At 40.7% G+C, this 13673-nt stretch overlaps 1 protein-coding gene across 2 annotated transcripts in view; it reads left to right on the plus strand.

The window, feature by feature from the left end:
• MINA (MYC induced nuclear antigen) overlaps positions 1-11626 on the plus strand; it is a 33327-nt gene extending 21701 nt beyond the window's left edge. Inside the window, exons 4-9 of one of the 2 annotated variants that reach the window (XM_006903122.1) lie at positions 901-1004; positions 4924-5026; positions 5787-5955; positions 9724-9812; positions 11006-11092; positions 11468-11626. In XM_006903122.1, the coding sequence (XP_006903184.1) occupies positions 901-1004; positions 4924-5026; positions 5787-5955; positions 9724-9812; positions 11006-11092; positions 11468-11626 (711 nt within the window). The remainder of the gene's footprint in view (positions 1-900; positions 1005-4923; positions 5027-5786; positions 5956-9723; positions 9813-11005; positions 11093-11467) is intronic. The other variant, XM_006903123.1, reaches the window with a different exon arrangement.
• Positions 11627-13673: the final 2047 nt, after the last annotated feature.

Below are 13673 nucleotides of genomic sequence, written 5' to 3' on the forward strand. Positions count from 1 at the left end.
CGACCCAACCGAATGTGGAAACTACAGACCTAATATATAAATACGAAAAAAAATAATTGTTGTAGTCTGCTTTTTCTATTTCATTAAAGCCACTTTAGTATTGGAGGAGGGACTATACACTGTCAAGAATGGAGAATTACTAGGTAAAATAATAATTTTAATACAGACACATGCTTACTGTTGCCCCAAGAATCATGATTACAGTATCTCTCTCTTTTTTTTTTTAATTATTATTTTTGTGTGCGTGTACTGTCAAATCAGATCTGACTGGTACAGGAGGTGATTGCCCCTCCTTCCCCAGCAGAGCATCTGGTGGATTCGAACCGTGCGCCTCTGGCATTGTAGTTGCAGCTCCTTGCCACTAGGCCACCAGAGCTCCCCTACAGTATCTCTTTTAATCCTCTTATAATAATCCTGTCGGGTTATAGGAGTATTAACTCTATTTTACAGATAAAGAAACTCAAGCTTAGGGGTTAACTGACTTGCACAGATCAACAGCCAGTAAGTGGCAGATCCTGCATGACTCTTAAGGACTGTGTAATTGGACAGGAAAGTAGGAGGGAGAAAGCATGTATCCCAGGCATAGAATTTCTCCTCCTTTGAGATGTGGTTTTAGGGGAAGTGTTCCATGTCTTTCTGCTCTCAATCTGTGAATAAAGTGTGTTTAGGTACCCAGAACCTTTTGTAGAGTGTGTCTTCCTGTGGTGGGCTCACGATAATGCTAGGCTACCTAGATACCATGGGAGACCAGCATACACTCCACCCCTGGCATCACTAACGGGTGGTGTCTGTAATGGAGAACTGAAACTGAGAGCCTGCATTTATCTTCTTAAAATAAAGGTGACCGATAAAGTACACATCCTTATTAACTCCCCTTGTCTCTTTTTGATCTTCCTTTAGCCAGGTGATTTGCTCTACTTTCCCAGAGGGACCATTCACCAAGCAGACACTCCTCCAGGACTGGCCCACTCTACTCATGTGACCATCAGCACCTATCAGAACAGGTAAACATTTCTTCTCCCAGCCTAGTATTCTGGGATGGCTCTGACCTGTGGCCCACAACCACCTTATTCAGAGGGGCATAAGAAACTTGGCCACCGCCTATCCTTGCTTCTTCAAACCTCGAACTTCAGTCTTCTTTGCTGACTTCGACAGCTCACCAGTTTCTCATCAGTGAGCTTGACCCTTATGTTAATGTTATGAACTTGACTCTATAAGAGATAGCAAATAGTTACTGCTATTAGCTGCCAGCTCGTTAGCTATGATTCATTCATAGTGATTCTGTGAACAAAAGATTGGAACTTGGCCCTTTCCTGTGCCATTGCTACTATCTCTGCCTTGTTTTGGCCAAATAAGGCATCCAGTAATTTGGAAAGAAAGAACTGTAACTGCAGTGTATTAGTGATGCTAGACTGGGATCACAGTCTTTCTTTAGATAAAATTTCCCCTTTTTACAGGCCATGAAATTAAAGTCAGAAAGGCAGTTCTGGAACCATGGGGACTGAAAAGTACATATATTTGAAGAGTCCAATTAAAACCATGGAAGTGATATATGATTGAGTATTGTGGTTAGTGCAGGAATCCAGAATTAAGGTTGCATAGAGAAGTGTATTCGGGGTGGGGGGAGGGGGGAAGGGATGTGGGAATTGTATACTAATGAAGGAATTTTTTTCTTTTTTTTTTCTCTCTTCGGAGGGGGAAGCGAGCTGGTGGGGAGGGGTGGGCACGGAGAAAATTGCAGCAATGAATGAATGGAAATCCAAAACCTCTGTAAAAAAAAAACCAACCAAAAAAACCCTGGCTTTCTGTGTCTAAGTGCATTGTTAAATGATTGACTGGGAGTACATAGTATGTTACCTCCTAAAAGCAGTAATCAGAGTCCACACTGCCTTGAAGAACACAAGCTATTAATTAAGCAGTGAGCAGATACTAGACCCTTTGCTGCTGGATGGAAAAGCAAACATTGTATTGAAGGATCTATGAAAGAACTTCTACTTGGGAAGTGAGAGAGGAGAGATAGATAAGAAACTAGCTACCAAATAGTGTGATACATGCTATCATTTACTTACAAAGGAGACTCTTGGAACATGGGAAGGCATTTAAATAAGCTGGGACATCAGGGTAGCCTTTAGAAATTACATGACATCAAAGTTGAATAAAAGATGCATAGGCAGGGGCGGGTCTGAAGTGAGAGTAAGAGAGCAAAGGACAGGCCCAAGGGACAGCAGGACCCCTCCTTCCATCAAAGCTGTAACTTGCAAAACAAGTTGGTAAGCATCTCTCTCTGCTTTCTCATCTGGTATTTGAATAATAAATAAGCCTCTGTGTTTAACAGGCTTATTAGAAGAACCACGTTAAAGCTTGAGCTAAATTAGTACTGCCTTTGCCCTGGAAAAGAAGGTCAACACTTCTGCTTTATGAAAAATATTCTTGTCAACATGCCTGTACAGTGAGCAATAGTAAGTCACTCAGGCTACCTCCATGGCGGGGGCACTCAAGAGAGTGAGCCATAGGTGAAAGCAGAGAGAGGCTGCAGCCTCTGGATTCATTCTGGATTCAAGGCCACTGGATTCAACCCCATCAGCCTCTGAGTTGCCCTGTGAACATCCAGGCATGTGATGGTGTCCCACTATTAGTATTACTTAGCCACTTCTTCTCCTGTCTTTGTGTCTGTCTTATGACACCATCTGGTTTTCCACCGCTTGCTTTTTTTCTTTCAGACAGCGCAGGAGGGGAAGACCCTCTATGAGGTGGATTGGTTCAGTGACTGGGGTAATCGGGATGGGTGTGTCAGAGGCAATGAGATTGGCACAGGATAGAGCACGGTTTAGGGCTGTTGTACATAGGGTCACTATGAGTCGCAAACGACTCGACGGCACATAACAACAACATTGCCTTTTAAATTTCTATTTCCTCAAGTCCACTGTAAGCTACCATTAGTTGCTTCTATGTCTATTGACTGTCTTACTTGCTTATTCCTTTAGTTTCCTGTGTAAGACTTGTTAGCTTTGCTTCTGCTGTTAACTGTCAGACTTGCTGTTTGCCTACCCCTACTGTGAAAATCTGAGTGTCTGCCCCTGGGTCATGCTCATCCTTAGTTCATGCAGCTAGGGTCATGGAAGGCCTTCATAAGTTGCACAAGTGGGTACCCAGGGCTGTGGATGAGTGTTGGGATTGTTGTGTGTATGTGCCTTTGTTGTGATCTGGGAAAACACGAGAACCTTTGTTCCTCAATGATACTAGTTGTGCTTTGAGTCTGTTGCTCTGTAAACGATTGTGATAGGATGGAGACTGTGGTGTGGGAACAATAGCGAGTTGATTTGGCTGTTTTATCAAAGTGTACTCTCAAAGAGGTGTGAGTCCTAATAATTGGAAAGTCCCATGATTAGTCTGATGCTTTGAAGATCACAAAGCACTGCTGAACTGCTGTTTGACTTCCTCCTTGAGCTGTTGCTGTGTGACTTCCACCCATAACTTGGGGAAGCAAGCAGCGGGATTTATGCTCCTTAAAGATCTGTATGTGTCCTCCAGCTTGATGCCAATAAAAATGTGAGGTCAGATGTAACATTAAGTTGTAAAGCAGCGATGCTGCCAGGCAGTGGACGTCTTAGAAAAAAGGCTTTCTCATGTGGCTTTTGTCCTCCTTTGCCACTTTCCCCGACAGGAGGCATGAAAAGTGCTACTTTTGCTTACTGAATGAGAAGCAAAAACCATGCTGTGAATTTCCATTTTGCACATAGCTGGCAATGTGAAATCCACTGGTGACACAGAGGAAAATTCTAAACAGCTCAGAAATGTTTAAAGAGAGAAGTCCTACAGAGTGCACCTCGCACAGTGCACTCATTGAGCAGTGAGCCGGTTCTGAATGCCCCTGAGAACACACAGGTAATTGAGCACTGAGGCTTATTCCTACTTGTTATTTTTGGCCACTGGCTTCTACCTTTTACCCCAGTAAAACTATTGGTAATGGTTAACAAGCTGCAGTTGCTTTTAAATTGTTAATGCTGTGGACATTTTACTGAGAAAAATGATCCTCTTTTACAATAATTAATTATAATAGAGGAAAATGTAATATTCAGCTTCACGTATTTCCACTGTACAAGGATATGGTTGTTACTTCAGATAGATTCATTTTTGGATTGTACATAATTTTAGCTAAATTCTAGACTTCAGAAAAATTTGCTCTGAGGTTCTCTACAGATATTTGTAACATAAATATTTTAAAAAACCAACATTTTTCACCTGTACTTCCTGTTTTACGACAGTGTATGATTCATTAAATTATGGTTGAAACTATGATTCTCTCCTTTAACTATCTTAGTGAGTGTCTGGAAATGACAAGGGAGGTATGCTTCATGAAGGTTTTAAGTTTTCTTGCTGAGTAATGTCAAATTGAACGCCAACTGCTTGGCTGTAGTATAGTTAATAACACTGCTGTAACACATATTCTACAAATGGGTGACTTTAAAAAACGGAAATTTATTCTCTTAGTTCTGCAGCTGAAATTCCAAATTACAGGCACTGCTTTGGTCTTCCTTGGTTCCTGGTAACCTTCACTTGGCATCTGTCTTTCCTGATTTGTGCTTACTCTTAGGCGTGATTAGATTTAGGGTGTACCCTAATATTGATAGGGCTTCATTGACAACACAGAAAAGTTCTATCCACAGGTAAAGTGTTAAGATCCCAGCACATTTTGAATGAGAACAAATCAATCCATAACAGGAAGGAACATTGGAACCCAAGCTGTAGTTTATTACTTTACTGGGAATTAGTGGTGTTGGTGTTAAATGCCTACAAGTCAGAGAGGACACACAGTTGACCCTCCAGTGAGTTTTCAGAGACTGTGAATCACATGGGAGATACTGCTTATCTAGTATATTTTATATGTGCTCACTGTTGGTTTTTTCTTGTTCCATTTTCCAGTTCATGGGGAGATTTCCTTTTGGATACCATTCCTGGGCTTGTGTTTGACACTGCAAAGGAAGACATAGAGCTACGTGCTGGCTTACCTCGGCAGCTGCTTTTGGTAAGGAGTAGAGGTAGATGAGAAATGAAGTGAGGTAGGTGCCTGCCATGGCCTGCCTTGCTAGAGACTCCAGAATCCTGCTCAGATGAAGCAAACTTGTCTTCTGTTGCACTGACTTGCCAGGGTATACGGTATACCGAAGGAATAGAGTGTGTGGGGTGGTGATCTAGATCACTGGGGTGTTGTAGAAAATGTGTTTTTCATCCATTTCACTGTGACTGTAACAGGCATTGGAGGCACAATTAGCTGAAGATGAGCTGGATAAGTAACTGATGTGGCCATGACCGATGTCCGTAGGTGCAACACTTACCAGGTTACGAATTAGGAGACATACAGTGGAGATCCCGGCCTTGGTGCATTCTTGATTTCCCTGGCCTTGTTTTATGATTTTATGGGGTACTGTATGCCTAGTTTTGAGAAGATGAGTGAATTAGTCTAAGGGGAACAAAGTTTGTCTTCACTGTCTGAAGCAGCACGTTAGGACAGAAACTTGCTCTTCAAAAGACAACTGAGAATTCACTGTATTTCCAGGGATTCCTCTTCCCAGGCAAAACCCAGAGAAGCAACATACAGCTCAAGATGAACAGTGGTCATAAGGAAATAGTGGGATCTAGGTCCTAAGAACCTCAGCCTGGTCCTTATCTCACTGTGGATTGAGTCTATCCTGGGGTTCTGTCCTTAGCAAATGACTGGAAACTATAACCTGGACATTAAGTTCTGATCATGAACTTACATGAAAGCATATTTCTGTATTTTCTAGCAGGTGGAAAGCAAAACTCTTAGAACAAGATTAGGTGGGTTTCTGAGGATGATTGCAGATCGGCTGGAGGGCACCCAAGAGCTGCTTTCATCGGACATGAAGAAGGATTTTGTAACGAATAGACTACCACCTTACCATGATGGAGACAGAGCAGAGCTTTTCACACCAGGTAGAGCTTTGCTGTTTACTTCTAGGTGACTAAAGGCTACGGTGGGACATTTCAGGCTTTCTCAGGTGGACTCCTGAGTAGATGGACACTATGGAGCATTTACTATTAATGTGGTCCTAGCTCTATAGTATGTTGTGATTGGATTATACTTGCTGCGCTCAGCATTTAGCATCTTGCTTCTTACAAGTCATTTGCAGAAGACCTTACATCTGAGCTTAATTAGAATTAAAGCCATGTTCAAATGAGAACCATGTATATTTAGAGATATGTTGTTTGTTGTTATGTGCCGTCGAGTCGCCTGCGACTCATAGCGACCCTATGTACAACAGCCCTAAACTCCGCTCTGTCCTGTGCCAATCGCATTGTTTCCGACACTCCCATCCCAATTACCCCAGTCACTGAATCAATCCACTTCACAGAGGGCCTTCCTCTTCTGCGCCGTCCCTCCACCCTCCCAAGCATGATGTCCCTCTCCAAGGACCGGTCTCTCCTCACTACATGTCCGAAGTAAGTTAGACGGAGCCTCAGAATCCTTGCCTCCAAGGAGCCACCCGGTTTAACCCTCTCCAGGATGAATCTATTTGTTTTCCTAGCAGTCCATGGTATTCTCAGTACTCTTCTCCAGCACCACAGCTCAAAGGCATCAGTTCTCCTTCTATCCTCCTTGGTCATTGTCCAACTCTCTGATGCATAACAGGTGATTGCGAAGACCATGGCCTGTATAAGACGCACCTTAGTCTCCAGAGAGACACCACTGCTCTTCAGCACTTTGGAGAGGTCCCTAACAGCAGACTTTCCCATGGCAGTGCACCTTTTAATTTCCTGGCTGCTGGTGGCAAGACTGTTGACTATGGAGCCAAGCAAACTAAAGCTGTGTACAATCTCAATCTCTTCACCATCCATCCTGATGCTGCCGATTGGTCCAGTGGTGAGAATCTTTGTCTTCTTGACATTGAGCCTCAATCCATATTGCAGGATGCACTCCTTGACACTCTGCAGCAGGTGCTTCAGGTCCTCCTCAGTTTCAGCAAGCAGGGTTGTGTCATCTGCGTAACGCAGATTGTTGATAAATCGTCCACCAGTCCTGACCCCACATTTCTCCTCATAGAGCCCAGCCTCCCGGATAATCTGTTCTGCATATAGGTTGAAGAGGTATGGAGATAGGATGCATCCCTGGCGTACGCCCTTCCCAATTTTGAACCATGCAGTGTTCCCTTGCTCTGTTCTGACGACTGCCTCCTGGTCCAAGTATAAGTTTCGCATTAGAACGATCAAGTGTTCTGGGATTCCCATTCTTCTCAGAGTCAGCCACAGTTTGTTATGATCTATACAGTCAAATGCCTTTGCATAGTCAATGAAGCACAGATAGACATTCCTCTAGTATTCCCTGCTTTCAGCCAAGATCCATCTAACATCAGCTACAATATCTCTAGTAGTTGGAAAAGAAAATTAAGACCATATTCCTGTACTCAAGGCAAAATTTATTGGTTTTAATTTGGATTGGGTGTTGTCAGAAAGTGGATTGAGCATCTCAGTAAGTCTAGATGGTTTGTTTTTGGTGCCATTGAGCCAGTTCTTACTCATAGTGGCTGTGACGGAGTTAACCTGCCCCAAAGTTTTCTAGGCTTTGACCGTTCCGGGAGCAAGTCCTTCTCTTGGGGAGCTGCTGAGTAGGCTCTAACCATAAACATGTTGGTTAGCAGCTGAATATGTAACCATTTTACCAGCAGGGTTCCTTATTTAAGATGTAGGAAGGACTAAATAAATGAGGCTGAAGTTCTCATTGCTAAAGCAATGCTTAGCTCAGAGCCTTTTTCTGAATTACGTAAAGCTGTTATAGCAGAAGCACCACAAATGGGTAACTTTAGTAAACCAAAATCTATTCTTGCATAATTTAGGAAGCTTGAAGTCTAAAGTCGAGGTGCCAACTCTAAGGCGAAGGTCCTTGTCTCCTTTCAGCATCTGTAGATAGCGTGTCCTTGGAGAGTCCATGTGTTTTGGTGTCAGCTTCTCCTGAGTCTTGAATGTTCCCAGAGCAGGAAACTGAGTCTAAATGATGCTCTTCACTCTTCTTTGTGAATGCTACCGAGATTCTGCTTTTTTTACTCAGTTCTCATTTTATCTCTTGTAAGGTAAAAATTGCCAAGTTTCATTGCCATTCTGGGATTTCACTAATCGCTAAGTAGCTTTGGATACTGTTGACATCTTAACTTAATCCATAAACATGAAGCATCATCTTCATTTATATTCTTTACTGTCTTTCAGCAGTGTTTTTATAGTTTTCATTGTATAAGTTCCTCATGTTCCTGGTTAGATTTATTCCTAAATGCTATTGTATATCAGATTGTTTCTCTCAGTTCCCTTTCGTATTTCTCATTGCTGATATATAGACAACCAACAGATTTTTGTTGATCATGTACCCTGCAACTTTGCTAAAATCTTTTATTAGAAGTTTTCTTATGGACTTTCTGAGATTTTGTATGTATAGGATCGAATCATTTGCAAAGAGGAAATTTTATTATTTTTTAATCAGAGTATCTTTTATTCCTGGCTAGGAAGGTGTTTGACACTATGCTTGAGCTGAATAAAATGCCAGGGTTATGGAACTAGTAATTGCGGAGGTAGTAGAATTTGAACAAAGACAGAGCTTTCCCTGAGTCCATGGATAGAGGAAGAAGCAGGTGGAAGTGAGAAATCAGAGAAGTGGGAGTGATCTGTACATGGGTCTTTTTATGACAGCTTTCTTGCTTTCATGGTATAGTTTATATCTATTTCATTCACTCATTGTAATAGAATCAGAACTGATTTGTAGCCAATGCTCCTTTGAGTTTCTGAGGCTGTACTTTCCACAGGAGGAGATTGCCTTTCCTATCTTTACACTTTAAAAAAAATTGCTTTGCTTACAAAGGTTTTATACATTGAGTTTCCCAGTATTCTTTATTCACATCGTTTTTCATACAATCATTCTCATGCATTAAGTTTTATAAAATTAATCACCATGGGCCCTTGCCCATCATTGCCCTTTTTTCCTGGAACCTTCCCATTTCCTTCCCCACTCCTCTGCCCACCAAATTATGCAGCCCTGTAGTTTCACCCCTACCTATCCTCACCCCTCTGCTTCTCCCTCCCCCTTTTGAGTTCCTGTACCTGTGTGCTAATTATTTTTAAAATAATCATCTTATGCAGTATTTGTCTTTAAGAGACTGCATTAGTTTACTCAGCATAATGCTCTCCAGCTTCTCCTATGTAATATTTTTTCTCAAAATCGTTGTTCTTGAGTGCTGCATAGTATTGCATTGTGCATACCACAATTTCTCAAGCCATTAGGTTATGATTGGACATTTGGGCTGTTTCTGTGAATAAAGCTGCTATGAACAAACATTGGTGTTCAAATCTTCGTTTGTCTCAGATCTCATTTCCTTGGGGTATATTCTTAGTGATATAGCTGGGTCATATGGAATTTCTGTGTTCAACTTTTTGAGAAAACTCCAAACTGTCTTCATTGGAGCGGCTTGAATGGATTCCTATCTACTTAGTGAACTTAAATTGTTACTTATCTGTGAGTCTGTCTTCACTGAAAGAGTGAGGATATAAGAATATAAATCCCATGAGGATAGAAACAGTACTTTCTATAACAAGACAAATTCTGGGGTATGTAAATACTTGAACTAGAAAGGGCACCCTACATTTGATGTACTTGTAAAGTAGTCTGAATCTTCTGGTTTCCTTTTTGAAGGATGGCATTTTTATTTTGGGGTTTTTTTCTAGGTGGATCATTACCACGGTTGGACAGCACTGTGAGATTACAGTTTAAAGAGCACATGGTCCTCACAGTAGGGCCAGATCAGGATCAATCTGTAAGTATCCTGAAGGAAAAACCTTCCTCTTCTCACGGTAGTTATACTATAGGCCATAAGTTAGCAAGACTCACAAGTGATCCCTCTCTCAGGAGGATGAGAGGCATCGAGAGGCTGCACAACCAGACTATTCTAGCATCAGGACCAGATCTAGGGAGGACAGATTTTATAATAATAAACCTATTGCTGTTAAGTTGATCCCAACTCATAGCAACCCTGTACTGAGATGATGAGGCTGTGAATCTTTACAGGAGGAGACTGCCTGTCTTTCTTCTGCACAGCAGCTGGTAGTGCAAAATGTGTGTTAGGCCAACACCATCTACCTACCTAGATACCAGGCATGTGTCTGTATGCATGTATAACACATATACTCAAGCCTTAAAAATGTCATTCTTACATCTTTTTATTTTAATTTTTTTTTATTATTATTTTTTTGTGTGTGTACTGTCAAATCAGATCTGACTGGTACAGGAGGAGATTGCCCTTTGTTTAGCAGAGCATCTGGTGGATTCGAACCGCATACCTCTGGGATTGCAGTGCAGTTTCTCTCTCTCTCTCTTTTTTTAAAATTCCTAGTTATTCTAGAATACACTTGTATGTGACTTCATCTGTCAGGTGAAAATATTTGGCCTTTGTCACTTTCTGTAACCTCTTAGATAAACTATTATGTAGGATGGAGAATGAAAATAAGTAGAGGCCATGTGGGGAAGCGGCTGTAATGGAAGTATTCCTAAATTATACAGCTGGTGTTGAAGAGTTAATACTTACTCCTCAGTGTCCATACATTTTCAGTGTATGTGCACTTGTTAGATGACACTGTGTGATAGAACTGCCTCATAGGGATTATTTCTAGATTCTAAACTTCATGGAAACAGGATATCATTTTTTTAATGTGAAAAATTCAGTAATGAAACAATGTTCATTAATAAGTTGATATGTAAATGTTGCTTTTCATTAACACAAGTTCCTAAAAAATGTTCCACCAGAGTACAGCATTTTAAAAAAGTGACTTAAAAGAGTGCCTATTATATGCTGCATACAAATACCAGTGTATGGTGACTATAATTTACAAATGCTTTACTTTGTGTAAGGATTCTTTAATCAATAAATTTAAGTACCAAGATCTTAGAAGTTTTCTTGTTGTTGACCTATTAAACTATACAAGTCTTGTTATTAACACTTGTTTTTTAAAGGATGAAGCTCAAGAAAAAATGGTTTATATCTATCACTCCTTAAGAAATAGCAGAGACACACACATGATGGGGAATGAGGATCCGGAGGTTTGTTCCATGTCATATGATTTGGGTGGTGGCTCTCTTTTCTTTAAGGGCTATGTGCTAGGCTATGAATGATACGGGCTTGCTTTTCACACAGCTGACAAAATCTTGGCATAGGGATGGTCATCAGATAGTTCTGTGACTTGCCTACTACATAAATTAGCATGCCTTTTGTGAAGTCAGCTTTCTTAGGAGGGTTGGACACTTTCATAAATGATCTAATTCTAGATTAATGTAAGTAGCTTATTTTGAAACAAGTTTCTTACTTGGAAAGGGATGCAAAAATGTTCTATGAAATAGCAGAAGTTTGTGAAAGTACCACTTAAGTGATATATAAAGGGTTTTATTTGACTAAGTAATTCATCCTTTTTTTTTCAGTCTCATGGACTTCGCTTTCCTTTATCACATATGGATGCACTGAAGCAAATTTGGAACAGTTCAGCTATTTCTGTCAAGGACCTGAAACTTCCTACAGATGAGGAAAAGGAGAGCCTAGTATTATCCCTCTGGACGGAATGTTTACTCCAAGTAGTCTAGCAGGAGAAGGATGGGCAGTCTCCTCCTGTGAGATTAACTGCCTCTGAAAAACCGCCGCCGGGTCAGCTATGGATCGGTTCTGTCTCAATGGAACACAACAACAACAGTCTAGTGTTTATGTAAATGAAATAGTAGGCATTTGGTTCTACAAATTTTTAAAAAGAAAAGGTAGGAAGACATGTGGTGGGTAGCAAGAATGGTTATATAAGAACCAAGAAGGTGGAGCTTCCTTCCCTCTGCATCCACCAGCACTCAAACTCCGTGCAGCTGGTGGTCAGCTGGGTCAGACGTGAAGAGAGAAGCACAGTTCCAGGTGTTCCATAGAGTGACAAAACTGTACCTTTTGGAAAGTTTATTTACTCCAGTATGGTAGAAAAGGCACAATTCCAATAAACGTATCATTTAAATGTTATTACCTGGTTTTGTTCTTTGGAAGAAACAGCTTCTTTAAAGAGCCTCAATGACTCTAGAAAATTTTAAAACCATTAACACAGAGAGGGGGGAAAAGTAACTTTTTTTATAGTTAAAATATACATGGCTTTGTGTATACATATTCCCCCCAATAAAATTATTCTTGTAACATTAAGTTTTATTAAATAATACTACCATACAGTGAGGCACGGCTGTGGGCATATGGGAGTTTTATAGATGCCACTGGCAAGGAGGACAAATAAAGAGCCTGAGATTAAAGGGAAAACCCCTAAATATATTTACACTAAAAGATCAAGTTTCCATAAAAAATACTCAAAATAAGGGATCTGTGAGTTTAAACTATTTACTGTTATTTTACAGTCTAAAGTGCATATAGGTGGATATTTAAAAATATCACTGGAAAATTTAGTTTTTCTGGTAAAAATACAGCAGACATTTTTGGGGGTTGGTTTTTTTTGTGTTTGTTTTGTTTTGTTTTTGGCAAAAGTTAGGGATGAGGGGAACCAGGTATCTCACTATAAGTTTAAATCCAACTTAGGGAAAAAGGAATTGTGCAGTTAAAGGTGGTAACGATTACTCAAAAGTAAGTCAAAAAGGATTTCCTACCTGATTTTGGTTAAATAAAAGCAATTTAAAATGGGAGTTAAAAGCCAAGATTTCTATTATTTGGCAGAAATAAACTTCACCTTTACCTGAAAATGTTCTTAAAGTCAAAGCTCAAATATGACTGTTTTACTTTGAACATCTGCAATTTCCCTTTACTTCCAGAAAATAAAAACTGGCTGTATACTTAGGTGACAGTCTTTATAAACAATTCTCTTTTGGAGCTGGTTAGGTAAACTTAGGATTAGTCTCAGCACCATGGTTAATCTTGTCACTCAGAAGGTTGTGCTGGCCGACACTTGAAGTGCAGGGCTGACCACAGGTGAGCTGTGATTTTCTTGTGTGTATGGAAAGTTTCACCAAAGGAAATACTCCAGGTTGTGCCTTTTTCCTAGTAAAACTGAAGTTCTTCCCTGGGGCCAGTTACAAGTATAAAAATACTTCTAGTGCTTCAGTTCTGAGAGCATCCAGTTTAAGGTTTATCTAAAACTGAAGCTTAGCGAGAAGGTTCACTATTAAATACATATCCAGATACTGTGAAAAGCTAGTCCTCTCTTTTCAGCAAGTGACTGGACCTATAGGGATTTGTTGTTCTGTGCCTTATAGAAGCCTCAACAGGATGTTAGTAACTTCTGCAGTGTTACAATGTCACTAGTGTCCTATAAGGGCTAACATGAATAAGATTCATGTTTGATGAGCAGTACAGACAATGCAGACTTTAGGAGATAGCCTTACTCAAAGTGGAAATTAGTCAGGAGTAGAACTTACACAAGAAATGCAATCAAAGTGTGTCTTTACGTGACATATTCTTCACAGGAACACTGAGAAACTGGCAAGGGTGTTTTGGGCTTTTCCATGGTTAAGAGCAATACTGTCTTGAAGCTTGGGGAGGGGAGAGTTCATTCTGCTCTGCGATCCTGCAATCAGAGCAGCAGCTTCCTTTTCCTGCATCAAGACAGGGAAGGATGTGTGCTTCCCTCCTTTGCTCTTTCGAGGGACAATATTGCTTCTC

The sequence above is a fragment of the Elephantulus edwardii genome, unplaced genomic scaffold (genome assembly GCF_000299155.1).
Source record: "Elephantulus edwardii isolate Elephantulus edwardi_28Jun2011 unplaced genomic scaffold, EleEdw1.0 scaffold00513, whole genome shotgun sequence".
Taxonomy (NCBI): domain Eukaryota; kingdom Metazoa; phylum Chordata; class Mammalia; order Macroscelidea; family Macroscelididae; genus Elephantulus; species Elephantulus edwardii.